Raw genomic sequence first — 19,665 nt, 5'->3', positions numbered from 1 at the left:
AAGCAGTGGTATCAACGCAGAGTACTAGAGAGAGAGAGAGAGAGAGAGAGAGAGAGAAATATCCATAAATTATTTTTTATTATTTTTTTACTTACCGACATCGAGAAATTAAAAAAATTAATTAAAAATAAATGGAACATGAGCGACGATTTTCCTTCTCAGAATCTTATTTAGAGACCAAAATAAACAAAATATAAAAGTTACAAGAAAAACGGAGAGGGAGAGGTTGCCGTTATAATACACATTTACCGCCGATGTACGAAATTTTAACGCGTTCACAATTAGTCTCTTTTTTAAAATTAATTTTGTAGTCTTTCCTACATGCGAAAGGGTATTCGCGTGTACAATTGAATTATTTGCTAGAAATATTTTTAACGCTCTTTTTGAAATAAACAAATATTGTAGAATTGAGCACAACTATATATACATGCAAGTTTTTTAATTTTCGCGAATAACTTTCAAAATTGAAATTCTAAAATGTAAAAAACTATAAGTCTTAGAATATTTGCCTTCTTAATTTCTGTCAAAAATTATTATAATCGAAGATAAGGTGTTATGACATATTATATACAACATAGAACTATTTTTATATTTTTAACGTATTATTATTTTATAATTTAATTAGCAAATTAACGTTTTATTAATATTTTTGACAGAAATCAGTTGATTAAAATGTTAATTCCTAATTAAGTTTTGAAATAATGTGTTATAAAAATTAAAATAATATATTTTAACAATATAATTAATATAATTAAATAAAGGTTCCGTGAAATTAAAATGTATTAAAAAGAAAGGCGAAGGAACCAGCGCAGTAATTATGGCGCAAACATTTGAGTTTATTCAAAATAAATCATATATATAAAAATTCGCGAACGTTTCTGTCCTTTTTTTGGACTCTCCTCAGCGCAATACATAACTGATACAAATAAATTTAATCTAAAGTCCCTACGATGTTAACGGTTTTCAAACTTACATAATGCTTAATTGTTAAACGGATGATTCGCGCGTGTCAATTACATTAGAAAGTCCAATCTAAAGGATTCATTAGAATGCACGTCATCCTTAGGTTGTGTCTCCATATAGTTGCTCGACTGTAGAGGTGTGAATGCATAGATAACCATCCGTCTACCACTGACTGATTATTATCTTTGTGTATGTCATGTTCAAGAGCCTGTGTATATGGTGATGTTGTGTCTATGTGTATCCTCCTATGTCGTATAATCACATTTTTCTCTTTCTTATATCGTAATGTATAATTTTAAGTAGACTATATAGATCACAAGGCAAGTCCCTCGTGTCTGTATTGTTCACGTACGCAGATTCGACTTATACTGAAGCCCGGCATGAAAAAAAAAATGAAAAAAAAAAAAAAAAAAAATGAAATATATTTTAAATAATATACATGTTATAATAATTTAAACTCGGTTAATTTTTTTGACAGTTATCAACTGATTTCTATCAACAAACTTTATATTATTTTTTTGAAAATATAACTCTTTTGAATGTAAAATTGTAAGCGCTTAACGCGCGCTTGTTTTGGTCTAGTAAAATAAAAAACGTAAAGAAAAAATCATACGAATTTGATAATAACTCATATTTTTGCTTCTTTGTTTAAAAATGTATAAATAAATATATACTACAAAAATGAATGATATCATTAAAAAAACTTACCTTTTTAAAAAAAGGTAAAAAAAGGGCGCCAAGTCCACACGCCATGTGAAAAAGTGTTATACAAAAAACAGTGTTTTTAAATTATTGTAAAAAAACTTAATATTTCTAAAAAAAATAATGATATCAAAAAATTGCGCCAAATAAATAAAAATTTATGTTTTATAAAAAATTTATTTGTTTTATTATTTTAAATATTTAAAAAAAGTTACTCAGCCAAATATAAATGTGTATTTTGCAGATTATTATCTGATCTGATATAAAATTTATCACAGAATCATCTTTGTATTTTTAAGAATGATGCATCTGCACAGTCAAAACGATTTAGACCCGGTATTGAAACAATTAAAATGACGAACAAAAACTTGGCGTGCCCGGGTCGGGGCACTAAAATGACATAAATTTCGTAATAAGATTGCTTAAAAATTAATTTATAAAATTTGTTTTTTAAAGTAATAATTTGTAAAGTAATAATTAAAGTAAGATTTCTTAAATTTTTTAAAAATATTCCACATTGAACGATGTAATTGCACTACTCGTCTCTTATAATTTTATATTTCAAACTTTATTTGTTAAGCTTGAAATATATTCTTACATTAAATTCTAGAATTTTAATTAATTTGTTGATATTTTACATTTTATGCTATATTATGCTAAGATTATGTATTTGTGATTAATTTTATATATATATTTTATTTATATGCAGATACTTGAAGATTGCATATCAAATTTAATTTTAAAATATTTAATTTTTAATGCCCCGACCCGGGCACGCCAAGTTTTTGTTCGTCATTTTAATTATTTCAATACCGGGTCTAAATCGTTTTGACTGTGCAGATGCATCATTCTTAAAAATATACAAAGATGATTCTGTGATAAATTTTATATCAGATCAGATAATAATCTGCAAAATACACATTTATATTTAGCTGAGTAACTTTTTTTAAATATTTAAAATAATAGAACAAATAAATTTTTTATAAAACATAAATTTTTATTTATTTGGCGCAATTTTTTGATATCATTATTTTTTTTAGAAATATTAAGTTTTTTTACAATAATTTAAAAACACTGTTTTTTGTATAACACTTTTTCACATGGTATGTGATTACTGTGTTAAGACATGCCCTCTTGTTGATTTAATTAAAAAGTGATAAAAACTTGTTGCAATATTAATATTTTTAATTTTATAAATAAGTTACATAAGCTGTAAAAAAGCTATTTTGTTAAAAATGTAACTATATATTTATGTATGTTAAACTGTGAAAAAGACTGCAAATATATTGACATGTAGTAAAATATGTTAAACTAAGAGATAAAATATAAAATACATATTAATTTTTAATAAATATTAAGTTTATTACAACTAAACATATTTTTAATTATCTACGTATGTATATATTACAATCATTATATTCTTCCTCTATATAAAATTGCTGCAAAATAATTGCGCTTTGCTATAGCCTCATTATCATGATCTCCATGCTGCTCATTTTCTTGAAAATTTTCTCTATTTTCATTGTTTTCTTCATTTTCTCTATCTTCATTGTTTTCTCTACCTTCTAAAATATAATCTTCAATGTCATTAGTATTGTATAAACATACGTTGAGAAGAACGCAGCAAGCCAGGATTGTAGGTGGTACCAAATCTATCCTAGACATATCTAAATACTTCAACCGCCGAAAGCGGCCTTTTAATAATGCAAAGGCCCGTTCTATCGTTTGTCTGGTTTGTGATAGTATATAATTAAAATTGTTTTCAATCTGTAACATACAAGACAAGAATAATAATATATACAAAGATAATAATATAATATATTACTATTGAGCTATGACAAATAACATTGAATTAGTTTAACTCCAATTAATTTAATTGTTGATTGACTTGCAGAGACCAACATTAAAAGTTTTAATGATATTCTTTTTATATGTAATAAAACTTTTGCTATTAGTCAGTTCTATAACTTAATCAACAAGCTAATCAATATTGAATAAAAGTGATTAATATATTAATTAAAATATGTTAATAATAGTTTCTTAACACTGTGCAATTTATCTGTGTCAAATGACCATTATCTCTATAGGCTGTCAAGCACCATTTACGTAAGGGATAAGCTTTATCTCCTATGATGAATTCATCGTTTGGAAAAAAAGAGCAATAGTTTCTGTTGACATTATGCCAAAAATCAGAATTACGAAAAATTCTGATATCACCCACTGATCTCGGATACCCAGCATAACAATCAGTGAAAGATAAATCCGCATTACATATTGCTTGTAAAACAATATCATATCTACATTTTCTTGTTAGGTAACATCGAGTGTCTATCTGTAATACATATTCTCACTATTTAAAAAACAATTTTTAAAAGAGTAAAACTGTAAAAATGCTTACAGATGGTGCTGGAATTTCAATGTGTGTTCCATCAATAGCAGCAAGAACATCTTTGAAACCAGTTATTCGTTTGAATTTCTCTGTGATATTATTTATTTCATTTATAGATGGCCATTTAATGACATCAATAGAAATTTTACAGAGAATCTTCACAGCACGTCGCACACAGTAGCTTAACGATGATTTAGCCAAATTAAATTTAAGTCCTACCGGTCTGTAATAATAGAGATGTATAGTATTTAATAATGTAATAGTATTTTATTATTGAATATTTTATAAAAATTATCATTATTTACAAGTACATTATAGAATTTTACACTCACCTATAAGAATCAGGAGTCGCCAGCAACCATAAAGTTGCAAGTAATTGCACTTTCGGTGATATGACTGGTCTTCCCCCTTTTGGTTTTGACAATATTAAACTCAATTTATTTTCCAATAATTGAAAACATATAGGTGCCATACGAAAGTGTTCTTTAAACTGACGTGTTGTAAATCTGGGCACAACATTATCTACATATCCTTCTATGCGAGCAACTTTATTTTTTCGTTTTCTTAATCGAGAATATTGCATTATATACAACTAGGGGAAAAGCCTGTCTATGCCAGGCATTAAGGTGGCTGTTACTGAATATTTTTTCATGGGATATTAAGGAGCCCCTAGCTGCCCCCTGAGTTTTCCGATTTTCCCCTTTGGTTTTTATTTATTTCTTTTACTCTATCCCCTGGCAGAACACCAAATTTCATCGTAGGTCATGTAAAGTTTTTCGTGTAAACCCCTACGGCAGAATTAGAGGCCCCTGGCTGCGCCCCTGAATAAAAATTTTGGGTTTTCCGATTTTTCCCTTTTGTTTTACATTAGCCCCTGTCGGTATACCAAATTTTTTGCCTCCTAGGCTAGATTGAAGTTTTTCCATGTTAACCATATGGCGCATTAAGAGGCCCCAGGCTGCGGCCCTGGATTGAAATTTTGTGTTTTGAGATTTTTCCTTTTAGTCTTATAGTTACCGCTATCAATGTACGAAATTTTAGCCTCTTAGGCCAGATTGAAGTTTTTTCCCATGTTAATCCTATGGCGCAATAAGAGGCCCCTGGCTGCGCCCCTGGTCCGAAATTAAAGATTTCAAGAATTTTCCCATTATCTGGGGGTGGACCCCTATCACCATGCGAAAGGACCCCGCACAAAACATATGGGTTTTGGCCCTCGGTGAAATTGGCTGAAACTGTAGTATGTTATAGTTCTTGACTCACTGATCCAAAGTCTCCTCAGGCACAAAGCTTGAAAATGGCTAGTTTTTTTGCTTCAACCATTTAAAGTGTTGAATTTTAGCATTATTTGAGTAACGTTCTACATCGGTCTTTTTTGCAAAGAAACTGGAAAATTCGGATTTTAATGAAACTATACACACATGTTGGGGGGCTAAATAGATGAATTTATAAATATTTAGTTGTTGCTCAAAAGCTGTTTTAAGGGGTGAAACTACCTTATATGTAGAGCGGCTTTTTACTTTTCTCGAAATATATTTCGAAATGCATTCGAGATATCAAAAAATGTTTTATATAAAAGTTTCATGATAAAAAAACTTTTATTTATCAACATTAATAGTTTTAAAAAAATAATTTTAAAAAAATGAGAGATTTATTTAAGACACACAAAAATGCATATATACAGCGTGATTTTCATTATTTTTTCAAAACTATTAATGTTGATAAATAAAAGTTTTTTTTATCATAAAACTTTTATATAAAACATTTTTTGATATCTCGAATGCATTTCGAAATATATTTCGAAAAAAGCAAAAAGCCGCTCTACATATAAGAAGTAGTTTCACCCCTTAAAACAGCTTTTGAGCAACAACTAAATATTTATAAATTCATCTATTTAGCCCCCCAACATGTGTGTATAGTTTCATTAAAATCCGAATTTTCCAGTTTCTTTGCAAAAAAGACTGATGTAGAACGTTACTCAAATAATGCTAAAATTCAATACTTTAAATGGCTGTAGCGAAAAAACTAGCCATTTTCAAGGTTTGTGCCTGAGAAGACTTTGGATCAGTGAGTCAAGAACTATAACATACTACAGTTTCAGCCAATTTCACCGAGGGCCAAAACCCATATGTTTTGTGCGGGGTCCTTTAGTGTTTCTAGCATGTCGGGAAGTACCCGATTAATTCAACAACAGACAGAATAGGGATTTTATATATATAGATAATTCGTTTATCTCACTTTCACTTTCACTACTATTTATATCTAGGTTCAAAACACTTTCTTTTAATATTTCATTAGAAGCGACAATATTTAACAAAACAGCTCGTTCCATTTTACAGATTTTTTTTCAGATTATTTTATATAAGTCTTCATGCGTAAACGAATCGACAGCGACACTATCAGAAAAATTAATCCAACTCTGAATCCTTAATACTTACTATTTCGCGTTCCAAATTCATTGACTAGAGTAACTTACTCTACTTTACCACAGTATAACTACATACAGTAATGACAGTAGCTGTCGGCTCCTTTGATGTAGCCGTGAGTCGATCACGTGACGGTCAGCCATGTTGTAAGCCTTACGGGCGCTTATATATGTATATGTATATGTATAAGTGGAGAGAACAAGAGGGAAAGAGAAAATAGCACACAATAAAAAAGATATTGATAACTTCCATCAATAACTTACCTAATGGTAATTCTAATTGTTCTTGATAATTACATTGATTAGGCGTTATATTGCATGGAGTAGTATCTTCTTGCCTTTCTTGTATATTATGCTCTCTTATTGGAACAGCATTTGATTGAAGCCTGTTTTGTCATTTAAAAACATTTTTTGTGAAAAATGTAAAGCACAGACACGGTAGTTTTTATGCAGTTCCTCAGATGTTTTCTTCATTAGATCCTGACGTCCATAAGCTTCTATCCAAAGCTTACTTCTAAAAAATTTGACTCATACTTATTCATGTTATTAAAGAAGTGAAAAGTTTCATATCTCTCATACAAAGAATATACTAAAGAATAAATAATTACAATTAATTATTTAAAAGCAAATATTAATATGATAATTGTATACATATTTTGTGATTTATTTTAGCATAACTTTACCTTTCAATATCCTTAGGAAATCGAAAAAAGCTTATATTTTTCGTTCGTCCAGCAATATTTGAACACATAGTAAACGCACAAGAATTTCCACCCTTTGAATTCATTTTTTAATTTAATTTTCATATCTCCTTATATCACAGTATACCGCCACAATATTGTGATATCGCCATGACAGTCCGCCATGTTCTTAGCCTTACAGCTAACGCATGCGTAAAAGAAAATTTATTCGCTGATTTTCTAGCACTGTCACTACTGTATGTAGTTATACTGTGACCTTACTCTTTCCCCCACTACTCTGGGTTCATTAGAGTTGCTAGAGTAGAGTTTTGGAACGCACCCAATAATTGTACAATTACATATAGGTTTGCAACTTTTCAACGATGTGCAATTGAAATGTGTGAAACTGGCATCTCAAGTGTCAGTATCTCATAAATAAATGTCAGATTTTCTTCTAGCATAGTTCTACAGTTCTTGATAAGTTTTAACAATAGTTCCGTTGAATTAACTATAAATATTTAACTTTTAAGAAATGAGATGCCAATTTCCGAGAACATCTGATAGCATCTCAAATAAAAACTTATTAAAAAATGAAAAAACACATTTAATAACATCAAAATACTATCAAATATCGAAATAATATTGAAAATAATGAAATAGTTCTACGAGAGGTAATAAAAATATTGAAAAAACACGAATATAACGTAAAATCCCATACAGAACATGACATCCATTGGACGTCCATATAATCTCCATAGCTCCATATGACATCTATCTCCATGGTGGATGTCGAATAGATCTCTAATGGAAATCCATATTATCTCCACAGTAAATAAATCTATCATAGATTTAGACATTTATGGTGGATGTTCTATTTTTAATTTATATTTTTATTAAACAATTTATTATACAATTCAAATTTTTATTAAAATGTTTATTAAATTCTAAAATATAATTAAGAAAATGTTATTACTAAGCTAAAGAGTTTTTTTTATGCCAAAATTTATACAATAGCATTAAGTAGTCGTTAGTTCTTTTATTTACCGCTATGCGCCGCGCGATGCGCTATCTATCTCGTATTTAAGTTTTAGTCATGAGAATTATATATAGCTTGCAGAAAGCGGCTATCAAGATTAAAGATGTCATAAATATTTTTTATTAAGTTTAATTTTTCTGATACAATTCCAATACAGGGAATTATAATGTTAAAGTCTAATTGTAAACAATCTTTTGGTGGATAGAATATAATTTCATCAATTTATAAATAAAAAGTTTAGTTTTTAATTTTTGTTGAAAAGAGCATTCATCTCCTGAAGGAAAAGGAGAGGGTGCTTCATCAGAGGTTATTACTTTAAATGAGGATGATTCCTCTGTTGAGATACTGAACTCTAGTAACATCATAAAAGATCTGGACCGTTCGAATAAAGTCTTATTAGATGTCTCACAAGAACTGGCTGACAAAAAAGAAGCCATGATCGTGCTTGACTGTGAGATGGAACGTGCACTCGACTCCGCTCGCACAACTTTTCGAGAGGACTTAATTGTGACAACCTTGCCGGATAACGATTTTAATTTGTCACGAATAGAGCAGGCTCGTGGCTCTGATGATTGCTGCTCAACTATACGGACTGGCACTTCAATGAATTTATGGGGAAGGACACTCCGGAATAAAACCAAACAAATATATGATGACATGCACAAAATAACGGATAAAGACTTACCGTCACAGGAGGAGCTCGGTGCCTCCAGTGATCGGCATGGTGACGCGGTACCCGGCGTCGCCCCGTCGTCATCAAACGAGGGGATGGCCAGTGCGTTGCCAGCGAGCACACTGGTTGAATATGCTATCGCAATGGATGATGTCGAGTGCAGGCAATCGGACGAGATTGAACAACCATCTTCGGATCCGATGCCAGTTTTCAATACGGGTGATGACATGCAACATCAAGCGTCATTACCTATAGACGGTGAGGAATTCATCTCTTACGAACAGGAGATGGAAGTGGAGGCTAACAGATTCAAGCTCAAGGCGTCTACCTCTCCCGGGGATGGATCGGAGTGTCCTGGAGAAGGGGGAACCCCTATGACTACTGGCGGCCGTAGAAATAGATCGAGAAGGATCATGGATGCGGAACCTGAGCGCGTTGATGATCATGTTGATCTGACTGTGGACGGAGATGAGGATAGCGGAGGCAGCAAAGCTATATCCAGATCGTTAAGGAGTGCTAAGTTTCTTAAATCTAAAAAGTCCAAAAAGAAAGGAGATAGCGATTATTCGATGTCTAGCGGGGATGAATATGAGGAAGTAAAGCTCAAGTCAAATACAAAGGCTACAAAGAAGCAAAAGGAGACGCCGGTTACGAGGGCCCAAACGGCGAGTCAGCGATCTGTTAAAAAACAGGAGAAAGCGGCAATATCGGTGACAGCATCGGCATCATCATCTTCGGACGAGGAACAGCGGCTTACCAAATTCTGCAAGAAGCAGCTAGTCGAGATGAATAATGCGGATCTCACTAGTAAGGGGTTATTACATTTAAAAAAGCTCAGAAATTACAGGAGTATATGTAAGAACATTCAAGGTGGTATCCGCGGTAAGATGAATAGGCAGCAGGAGCAAATTAATGAGGTTTTTTATGCTATGTCAGAGAAAATAGCGGTATCAGGTGACGTAGCCTTTCTACGTGTTAGAATATATGAATTGGAGCAGGAATCGAAAGCCTCTAAGCGACGTGAGGGAGCCCTCACGAAAGAAGTGGCGGATCTCAGGAATATGGTGTCTCGATATAGGAAAGATATCGAAACACTCAAGGATAAGGGAGGCCCACGACTCGAAGTAGAAAAAATAACTAACGCAGGCAGTAGTCACAGGGATATAAGCAAGGGTACTCGTAAGAAACCCTTGTTGAGAGAGAGTTTTCCTGCCCTTCCGATTAAGAGCAGTTATGATGATGATGATGATGAGGACCCTGATTATTATCAGGGCGGTACTTCATGGGAGGACGATCGTACGAGGGAGGATAAAGATCCTAATGAGGTTGAGGTTGGCAACGTTCTGGCAAGGATGAGGGCTGATGGAATGTTTAAAAAGCCTAAAGCAGCAGCTCCTTCGCCTTTGTCATCGGCACTACCCCCTTCCAGGAAGGATGGGGGTATAAGAGTTGTGGAGAATATCCAAATTGCACCTCCGCAGGCCTGGAGAACGGTGGTCGGTAAAGGACGAAGTAAAGTGGCAATAGCAGCAACAGAATCGGCAGCATCAACAGCAGCAGCAGTGGTAAGGACGTCAGCAGCAATACCACGTGTTCCTCCCTCTTCTTCGGGGTCATATTATGTTGCCTCTTCGCCTGGAATACAGATGGATAGAACGTCGACTACGGTGAGGAGATCTTCTATAAGAGCAGCAGCATCTGGCAACAGGAAGACTAAGCAGGATAATCAGCCATCTAAAAACAGGCAAAGGCAGTATCAGTAGGAGACGCAAAACTGCGGTCGTTATTAGGGCAATGAAGGAATATCGTATGCCGATATTTTAAAACAGGCACGAGAGAAGGTCTCGCTTAAAGAAATTGGCATCGAAAATACGAAGATCCGCCGTGCTTTTAATGGCGGACTCGTAATTGAGATCCCTGGGCCAGAGGGAAACGAACTCGCGGGTCGTCTTCAAGGTAGATTATCCGAAGTACTCAAGGATGTGGCCAAGGTGGATAGACCCGTGGCCAGGGTTGAGCAGGTAAAATACTCTATGTAAATTACCTAATTTTAGACTAATACTAGGTATTTTACGTCCTTAGTTTTTTACTGTAAAATACATCGAATGCGCCCCTTCAGGCCGTTGCTGAAACTTCATGCCGTTTATTGTCACATGTCACATGTCACGTGAGGACTGAGAGCCCTGACAGTTGACAGTTGACAGGTTAAGTTGAACGTTGCATTTATTTATTATCAGTGCTGTGCTTTGCAATGATAATAAATGAAAAATGAATCACGGCGGTAGACCTATTCATGATTTTTGGGAGAATGGTGGTTACGAGCGGCGTCAAGAAGGCAAAAAAATAGTGGCGTACTGTCTAATATGCAAAAGAACTCTCGCAAATGCTGCGAAAAGCAGTTTACAAACACACAGATAAGCAAAATATATGAAAAACAATGACACAACAAAAATTAATGAACTAGATAACAAATATTGTTAATTTTAATTTTTTGTATTTACAGAAATATGTGCAGAAACGGAACGGACTGGTCAAGTACCCCTCAAAACTCACAGTCTGCTGGAAAATCTATTTCAACTGATGAAAATGAAAATGTTATTGAAACAACTGAATTGGAAAGTATCCAATCAGAGAGTATTGCAGTTGATGCAATCACTTCATCTGATCAGAGAATATCTAAGGTTATTGCTATAGAAGTTGAAAATGCCCCAGAGGTTCCAATTCTTCTTTCAGGTTTTGATATGCCGACTGTTTCACATCAAGAATTTAGTAGTGCAGTATCAACTACTATTCTTCCACATTCAAAAAGACTTAAAACTATGCAATCACGTAAATTGAATTCATATATTGATAATATTTCGGATCAGCAGAAGGCCAGAATTAACGATACTTTAGTCAAATTTTTCTACGGATGTAATATTCCTTTGACAATGGTTGAGTCAAAGCTTTTTTTGAATTTTATAAATGCCATACAACCTGCGTACACACCACTATCTGCAAAAGCGATGTCAAATGAGATTCTTCATGATCTTCACGCAGAACTTGGGAAACATCAGTCAACTTGCTCTCATTCCGAAGGTGTATTAGTCATCGCAAAGACAGAAATTAAACAGACATCGCACGTAATTGGTTTTGTGCAAAGTCAAGAAAAAGCAATCTATCTAAAGACATGGGATATCCAAAAAGAAGATAACAATTTATCACTCATAATTAATGAAGCAATCACTCTTGCGAGTCTAAAATTCAAAATGATAATTTACACTGTCATCACCGACGAAAATTTTCGATTACTTAATACAGATGAATACAGCAAGCTGTGGATCCTACAATGCAACATATCTTTTGCTGCGTCTATTAAAAAGAAGCTCGTCAATTTGGAGTTTGCTGAAAAAGTTCGTTATTTGCTTGGCGAATTTTCAAGAAAGGAATTAGAAAAGGACTTAATAACACGAGGATGGGTAGCTGTCGTACTAGAAGGCAATTCGTTTTATCATAATCGCGATCTATTTTCTGCTTGCCTGAAAAATTTACGAGCCATGACACAAATGATGGGCAATATAAACTCAAAAAAGAGATTGTAAATATATTGATTGATGAATCATTTGAAGAAGAATTGAACCATTCCTTGGATCTGCTTAAGCCTGTTTGCAGCATCGTAGAAAAATGTGAAAAGTCGAAGATCACGATTGCTGATGCTGCGGAGGATTGGTTAATGCTGGCGTCGACCGAAAATGTATACTATAATCTATTTCAATCACGAATTGACACAATATTGACACCGATCGCACTAGTAGCAAATCTTCTTCATCCTATTTATCGAGGCAAACGATTTGCAAATGATCAAGATCGCATGAGAAAGGTGATGCAGTTCTTCATTAATGAACTGGATGAAGAAGGAATGAACGACTTTGGAAAATACAAAAATTCAACAGAAATCTTTAATTCACGTCGACTGAGGGATTACACCGATGGACAAACTTTTTGGCGGGCAATCACTCCTGTACATCCAAAATTATCCTCCTTCGCAATAAAAATTCTGTAACTCCCTGCTGCTGTACCAAAATTAAAATTCTATCCCAATAATATAAATGATTTAACTCCTAAACGATTTGAAAAGTTAACGGATTTATTTTATCATCTAAACATGTAGATAAAAGTTAATTTTCATTAATTTTAGTTAATTTCTTGTTATAAGGCTATGGTTAGAGAGTTTATATAAGATATTTAAAGTTGAAAAATTGATACAACGATATTTTTTGTTGTGTTAAAAATATTCAAAATATTTAATTTAGGAGTAGTGGAAATGATCGACCAAAACTAGCAAATAATAAATTTATTTAAATTTCACGACGTTTCGACCATATGATTGTGGTCCTTTTCAAGTAAAACACTGAAACAAAATTTTTTACATATCGTCGGTGACACAGAACACTTTTAGTATAACCAGGCCCAATTTACAAGAGATACCCATACTTACAAATAAAATTAGTTACAATTACATCTCAATTATACACGATTGTCATTGTACAGCATTTTTTATTAAAAAGTCAAATAAATTGAAAGTGCGAGACAGCAGACAACATATCCTCCCGAAGGATCGTCACAGAATAATAGATTTCAAGTAAGCTTATTTACACGACCTTAATTATTTTGTTATAGACATCATTTAAACTCTCTGTATCCTTATGTGAGTTAATGTTATTATCAAGTTTTTTAATGTAAAACATTTCGACTATCTCTCTCTTCCTTACATGTTTTTCAGTATGTAAAACATTATATTTATTCCAATCGAAATCATGTTTATGCTCAGACCGATAAAAGCGAATATTTGGAAAAAATGGAAGTTTTACTTAACGACCCTTACACATATAAAAAACTTAAAAAAGATCCTATAAAACCTTTAACTATTAAACTAAATTCATTGGTAAAATCATGGCGCTCTAATGATATTATAGATGAGAGAACGTATAAACATTTGAATTGTACAAACGGTAATTTACCACGATGCTACGGACTTCCTAAGATTCATAAGAACGGTGTTCCTTTACGTGTTATCGTTTCGTCACTCGATAGTCCGTTTTACTATTTAGCGAATTATATTCACAACATTATACAATGTTCCATAAGAAAGCCAGATTCACATATAAAGGATGGTTGGTCGTTTTCAAAAAATATAAAGGATAGAGTAATTAATGAATACGAAATAATGATCTCCTTGGATGTCACCTCGCTTTTTACCAACATTCCTAAAGATTTGGTCATGAAGGGAATTGAAAAGCGTTGGGATGACATCTCGAAGAATACGAAATTAAATTTAACACAGTTTACATATGCTGTGGAAACCATTCTTGACTCAACCAGTTTTATGTTTGAGGGGCAATTTTATGAACAAATTTATGGGAGTCCAATGGGCTCTCCGCTATCACCAATTTTAGCCGATATAATTATGGACGACCTTGAATCACATTGCTTGGGCGTTTTGGGCTTTGAGGTCCCTGTGTACTATAGATATGTCGATGATATCTTTGCCATAATACCAAGGGATAAAATAGATAATATACTTTCCATTTTCAATAATTATCACGAACGTCTGAAATTTACACATGAGATAGAATGTAACTCGTCCTTAAATTTCTTAAATACTACTGTGTATCGTTCTAATAACAAACTTATAACGAATTGGTACAGAAAACCCACGTGGTCGGGTAGATATATTAATTTTCTTTCGAGTCATCCGTTAAAATTTAAAATTAATACAATTTATAGTTTGGTTGACCACGCGATGTTATTATCCGATGAGCGGTTTCACCGAGAAATAGTTAAAAATATTTTATTAAATAACGGCTTCCCCACAAATATCATTAAACGATTTTTACAAAAAAGAACCAATTTTTTAAAATATAATAATAAGAATAGTAATATTGACGAGAACAAAATTGAATCTCCGACAAAAACACGTTACATTTCGATACCTTATGTGAGTGACATTAGTGATAGTATCTCATTTTCTCTAAAAAAATTCGACATGGAAGTCGTTTATAGATGCCCTAAAAAACTGAATACCCTCATTAAGTGTGGCAAGGATGTTTTGACTAGAGATCGCGCGACTAACGTCGTTTACAAAATAAATTGCAATGACTGTCCAGCGGCATACATAGGACAAACGAAGAGACATCTTAGTACACGGTTTAAAGAACATTGTAATAATATAAAATTGCATCATACTTCACATTCTGTTATAAGTAAACATCGGTCTGAGCATAAACATGATTTCGATTGGAATAAATATAATGTTTTACATACTGAAAAACATGTAAGGAAGAGAGAGATAGCCGAAATGTTTTACATTAAAAAACTTGATAATAACAATAACTCACATAAGGATACAGAGAGTTTAAATGATGTCTATAACAAAATAATTAAGGTCGTGTAAATAAGCTTACTTGAAATCTATTATTCTGTGACGATCCTTCGGGAGGATATGTTGTCTGCTGTCTCGCACTTTCAATTTATTTGACTTTTTAATAAAAAATGCTGTACAATGACAATCGTGTATAATTGAGATGTAATTGTAACTAATTTTATTTGTAAGTATGGGTATCTCTTGTAAATTGGGCCTAGTTATACTAAAAGTGTTCTGTGTCACCGACGATATGTAAAAAATTTTGTTTCATGTTTTTTACTTGAAAAGGACCACAATCATATGGTCGAAACGTCGTGAAATTTAAATAAATTTATTATTTGCTAGTTTTGGTCGATCATTTCCACTACTCCTATTTTTCTGACTAGCGATCGTTAATAATAATTAAGATTTATATTTAATTTACTTTATGTTCTGATTTTTGATTATTTTTGTTAATGGAATGCCAAAACGCATAATAACAAAGTTATTGTATTTAACTTATTTAGTTATGAATTATGTGATCTCAATAAATATTATTTGAGACTGGAAAAAATAATAGTATAAGTTATTTTAAATAAAATATAATGTATTTTTGAGAAACATTGATTTACAGTCTTTGTATAGAACTTAAATATAATTCTTACAGTTTTTCAATAAAATATATAAATATATATATATATATATATATATATATATATATATTAATCCGATCAAATTGTCATAATAATCATCAAAATATTCATTCATTTTTAAAGTATAGTAAATATCAACCAATTTCATGGACCGATCAACAGTAAGACGATTACGCAAATCCGAATGGACGAAAGCCCAGAAAGAAAAGAGTCGTTCAAGTTGCGCTGAAGCAGCCGGAATTTTTAGTAATTTCTGAGCAAGCAATGATAGACGAGGGTAGAATGGTTCAGCTGTAATCCAAAATGTTTCCGGTGATGTAATATTTCGATTCAGCAATTTTTCAAAAATACCAAGATTCTTTTGATATGAATCCAACCCTGGTTCATCAGTGATATCTTGTAAATCCAATTCTTGTTTCAAAAAGTCAAAAACCATGTTTATTTTTTGTTCATCATGTAAAAATCGTTTAGCCCGGTATTGAGGATGTAGAAAGTTCGAAGTCAGCACAATTGGTGTTAAGACTTTTTTCAGTCGGTTATCCAACTTTTGTTGTATTTCATCATTAACTGTCGGAATTTCTAATTTCAGCCATTCTTCACATCCCTCGGCTATACTGCAATCAAATCGCTGACAGACATTTATCAATTGGCATATCGGATCAAAAATCAAGATAAAATCTTGTAATTGCATTACAAATAAGGGATCCTTGAGCAAGCTCTCGTTTATGCTGTTTAGTTGGACCTTTTTATTAGCAACTAGTGCTTGCATCGGACATAAATTTTTCAGCAGGCATCTGAATGCATCTCGATAGCTACACCACCTTGTGTCACATGCTAGAATAATTCTGGAGCCTCCTTGTTGCTTTAATTCGTATTCTGCACCTGGTGTCTTGAATGCATGCAAAAGGTTGTTTACTTTCTTCGCGTATGTCTCCGGTACAAAAGATTTTGCTAACAGATTGCCACTATGGCTGTGACAAGTAGTATCCCAAATGTCTACTTTTTCCCCCATCGACATCATCGACGATGCATTATCTGAAACCACAGCATACGTAGTGATATTGAACTTTTCTTTTGCTAATTTCTTCCCTTCGTTGACAATTTCTTTGAATTGATCACCAGTTTCTTTCAATCCGGTTAAATCCCAGGATTTAAGAAATATGCACTTAGAGTTTACTATGTGAATTGTGCACACCACATTTTTCGTATTAGCTGATGAATTTTTCCATCCATCAATCACCAGAACTCCGTCGGATCCAAAAGATGAGACGCTTTCAGCCAATACATTTTGATAAACTTTATCGAGCAGCTTTGTAGAAAGTTTTTTTCTTGTTGGAGGTGTGTGTGTTGGAAGCAGAAGTTTTACAAAGTTTTTAAAATATTGTGATTCGACAATATTAAATGAAATATTACACCCAAAAAAAATTGAGCTAATGCTAAATCGATCTCGTTCCCATCAGCATCAGCTATTAGCGGTTTTGATAGTTGCTTGGATTGTTTGGATTCTAACCGCTGTTTTTTTGGACGAGTTGAAATTGAATATATTGGCTGTAAATAAACAATTAGTTTTTTAATCAGTTTTCTCAAACTAATAAAATTAGGAGACATGAGACATGTACATGATATCGCGTTTGTTGATTACTTACCTGACTGATTTTATTTTCGGAATTCATCGTTTATCGTTTCACTTAATATCACACTTTTACTTTCTTATAAAGTTCTTTATTTGATTGAATACATAAATGCTTATATATTAATTTTAGATAAGGTTAGGTAACGTGTATATTACTTATTTATACATATTTGACGTAATATACATGTATATTACGTATAACGTAAAAAACCCTAGAATTTGTCAAATGTCCCAACCCTGCCCGTGGCCAAAGGAGACTTGCGACTGTCGGGAATTGATCCTTCAACGTCATCTGAGGAGGTGAGATGTGAGTTGGCTAGGGTGGGAAAATGTTCGCCGAATGATTTCCGCCTCAGCAATATAATGCTGAAAAGAAACGATATGGGTGTCGTGTGGGTGCAGTGCCCGATTAATTCTGCTGCAAGAATTGCAGAAGTCGGCAAGATTAATTTAGGTTGGACACGTCAAACTGGAGCTTTTGAAGAGACGACCAACGCAATGTTTCAGGTGCTGGTCGTTTGGTCACGTGCGACAGAGTTGCAGGGCCCAGATAGATCGGACTGGGTTATGTTTCAGATGTAGTAACATGGGACATCAGGCGGGGACATGCAATGCGTCTCCACACTGTGTCGTCTGCGTAGGACTCAACAAGGCAAGCAATCACAGGATGGGATCTACGATGTGCCTTGAGAATAACTAGTATTTCAGCCAGTGAAATGAGGCTTGTCAACATCGGGAATCGGGCTACGTTAGACCACAGGGAAGCTCCGTGGTCGATCTCACCTGAGCGTCCCCTAGCGCGATAGGACTTATCGATGATTGGAGAGTGCTTCAGGATACTGAGACACTCTCCGATCATCTGTACATATGTATGAGTCTGCGGAGCTCTATTAGTATAAATAAGAACAATAAGGTCTGGAGGTATAACTTTAAAAAGATGGATTCTCCTCTATTTTCGGAGGTGATAGAGTGGAATCTCAGTAATAGAGCTGAAGAAAATGAATCGGAGTCTGCAAGTGGCGTGGCCAGTTTTGTTGATGGAGTACTGAGGACAGCATGCGATGTATCGACGCCGCGAGTGCATGGAATGCGATCAAAAAGCGCAAAATATTGGTGGAACGACACAATTAATGAGCTGCGTAAAGTGGCTGTAAGGACTCGACGTATATTAACGCGTGCTAGAAGAAGGAGTGACCCTGAGGAAATTCACGACAAAGCAAGTGAATACAGTGATGCTAGACGTAATCTCAGAACAGGGATCCGCAGTTCGAAGCGCCAGGCGTGGAAGAAGCTCCTGTACACACTTGATCAGGATCCGTGAGGCCTTCCATATAAGTTAGTACTCAATAAAATCAAAAGGAGTAATCCCTCGTTTATTGAATCAGTATCCGAGAGCGAAATAAATGTATTACTGGACAAGCTGTTTCCAGCTAACGTCCGCAGATATAGGCCTCATCAAATAGAAGAACCATGGAACGAGGAACTGGATGTGTCATATGCTGAAGTATTAGAATACGTTAAAAAGAGAGCAGCCAAAAACGTAGCACCAGGGCCGGATAACATGAAATCAACGGTATTAAAAAGAGTTCCACCTCCGATGATCAGCCTTTTTGCGTACTGCTTCACGAGGTGCATGAAGGAAGGCATCTTCCCGGTACAATGGAAGAGAGCTAATCTCGCATTAATTCCAAAAGGAGTTCGTAGCACGGATATACCGGTCAAAGCAAGGCCGATATGTCTGTTAAACGAGATCGGTAAGTCGTTTGAGCGTGTCATCGCCGGAAGACTGACATTATGGAAAACAATCCAAATTCGGATTTGTCGAGTGGACAGTATGGATTTAGACGTCATCGATCGACTATTGACGCGTTAAAGGAATTATTTAAAATTACATCGGCAGCGACTGCGCATAGAGGTTTTGCCATTGCAGTTGCATTAGATATAACCCATAATGAATTTAAATAACTTTTAATTAATATTCATTATTCGTCATCAAAGCTTGATGAAATATCCATGATTACTCTATATGACGTCCATATGACATCTATGAATACATCTAATGGATGTCGAATGGACATAGCAAATGCGAAACTATGGATGTCTAGTAGAGATCCATAAGATGTTACGTGGAT

The 19,665-nt window shown here is 33.9% G+C and overlaps 2 protein-coding genes and 1 long non-coding RNA gene across 3 annotated transcripts in view; all 3 read right to left on the bottom strand.

Annotated features, from left to right (window-relative positions):
• Window positions 1–9,000: 9,000 nt before the first annotated feature.
• On the bottom strand, window positions 9,001–10,482 carry LOC145945709 (uncharacterized). The gene is made up of 2 exons (XR_014426897.1): window positions 10,339–10,482; window positions 9,001–9,054 (listed from the first exon to the last, which is right to left on the bottom strand). It is a non-coding gene; the product is annotated as an uncharacterized LOC145945709 (long non-coding RNA).
• The window catches only part of LOC145945656 (DENN domain-containing protein 1B), an 87,106-nt gene continuing 77,922 nt past the window's right edge, over window positions 10,482–19,665 (bottom strand). Inside the window, exon 14 of the mRNA XM_083054817.1 lies at window positions 10,482–10,599. Within this exon, the coding sequence (XP_082910943.1) occupies window positions 10,579–10,599 (21 nt within the window). The 3' untranslated portion in view covers window positions 10,482–10,578. The remainder of the gene's footprint in view (window positions 10,600–19,665) is intronic.
• LOC145947958 (uncharacterized) lies at window positions 12,546–18,392 on the bottom strand. The gene is made up of 4 exons (XM_083057721.1): window positions 18,317–18,392; window positions 17,547–17,550; window positions 16,040–17,336; window positions 12,546–12,674 (listed from the first exon to the last, which is right to left on the bottom strand). The coding sequence occupies exons 1-4, from the start codon at window positions 18,390–18,392 to the stop codon at window positions 12,546–12,548; spliced, it is 1,506 nt and encodes a 501-aa protein (XP_082913847.1).

The sequence above is a fragment of the Prenolepis imparis genome, unplaced genomic scaffold (assembly GCF_030444845.1).
Source record: "Prenolepis imparis isolate NDT839.2.m4 unplaced genomic scaffold, iyPreImpa1.0 SCAF_2, whole genome shotgun sequence".
In the NCBI taxonomy this organism is placed as follows: domain Eukaryota; kingdom Metazoa; phylum Arthropoda; class Insecta; order Hymenoptera; family Formicidae; genus Prenolepis; species Prenolepis imparis.
Note: the sequence above shows the minus strand (reverse complement) of the source record. Positions and strands in the feature narration are given on the sequence as shown.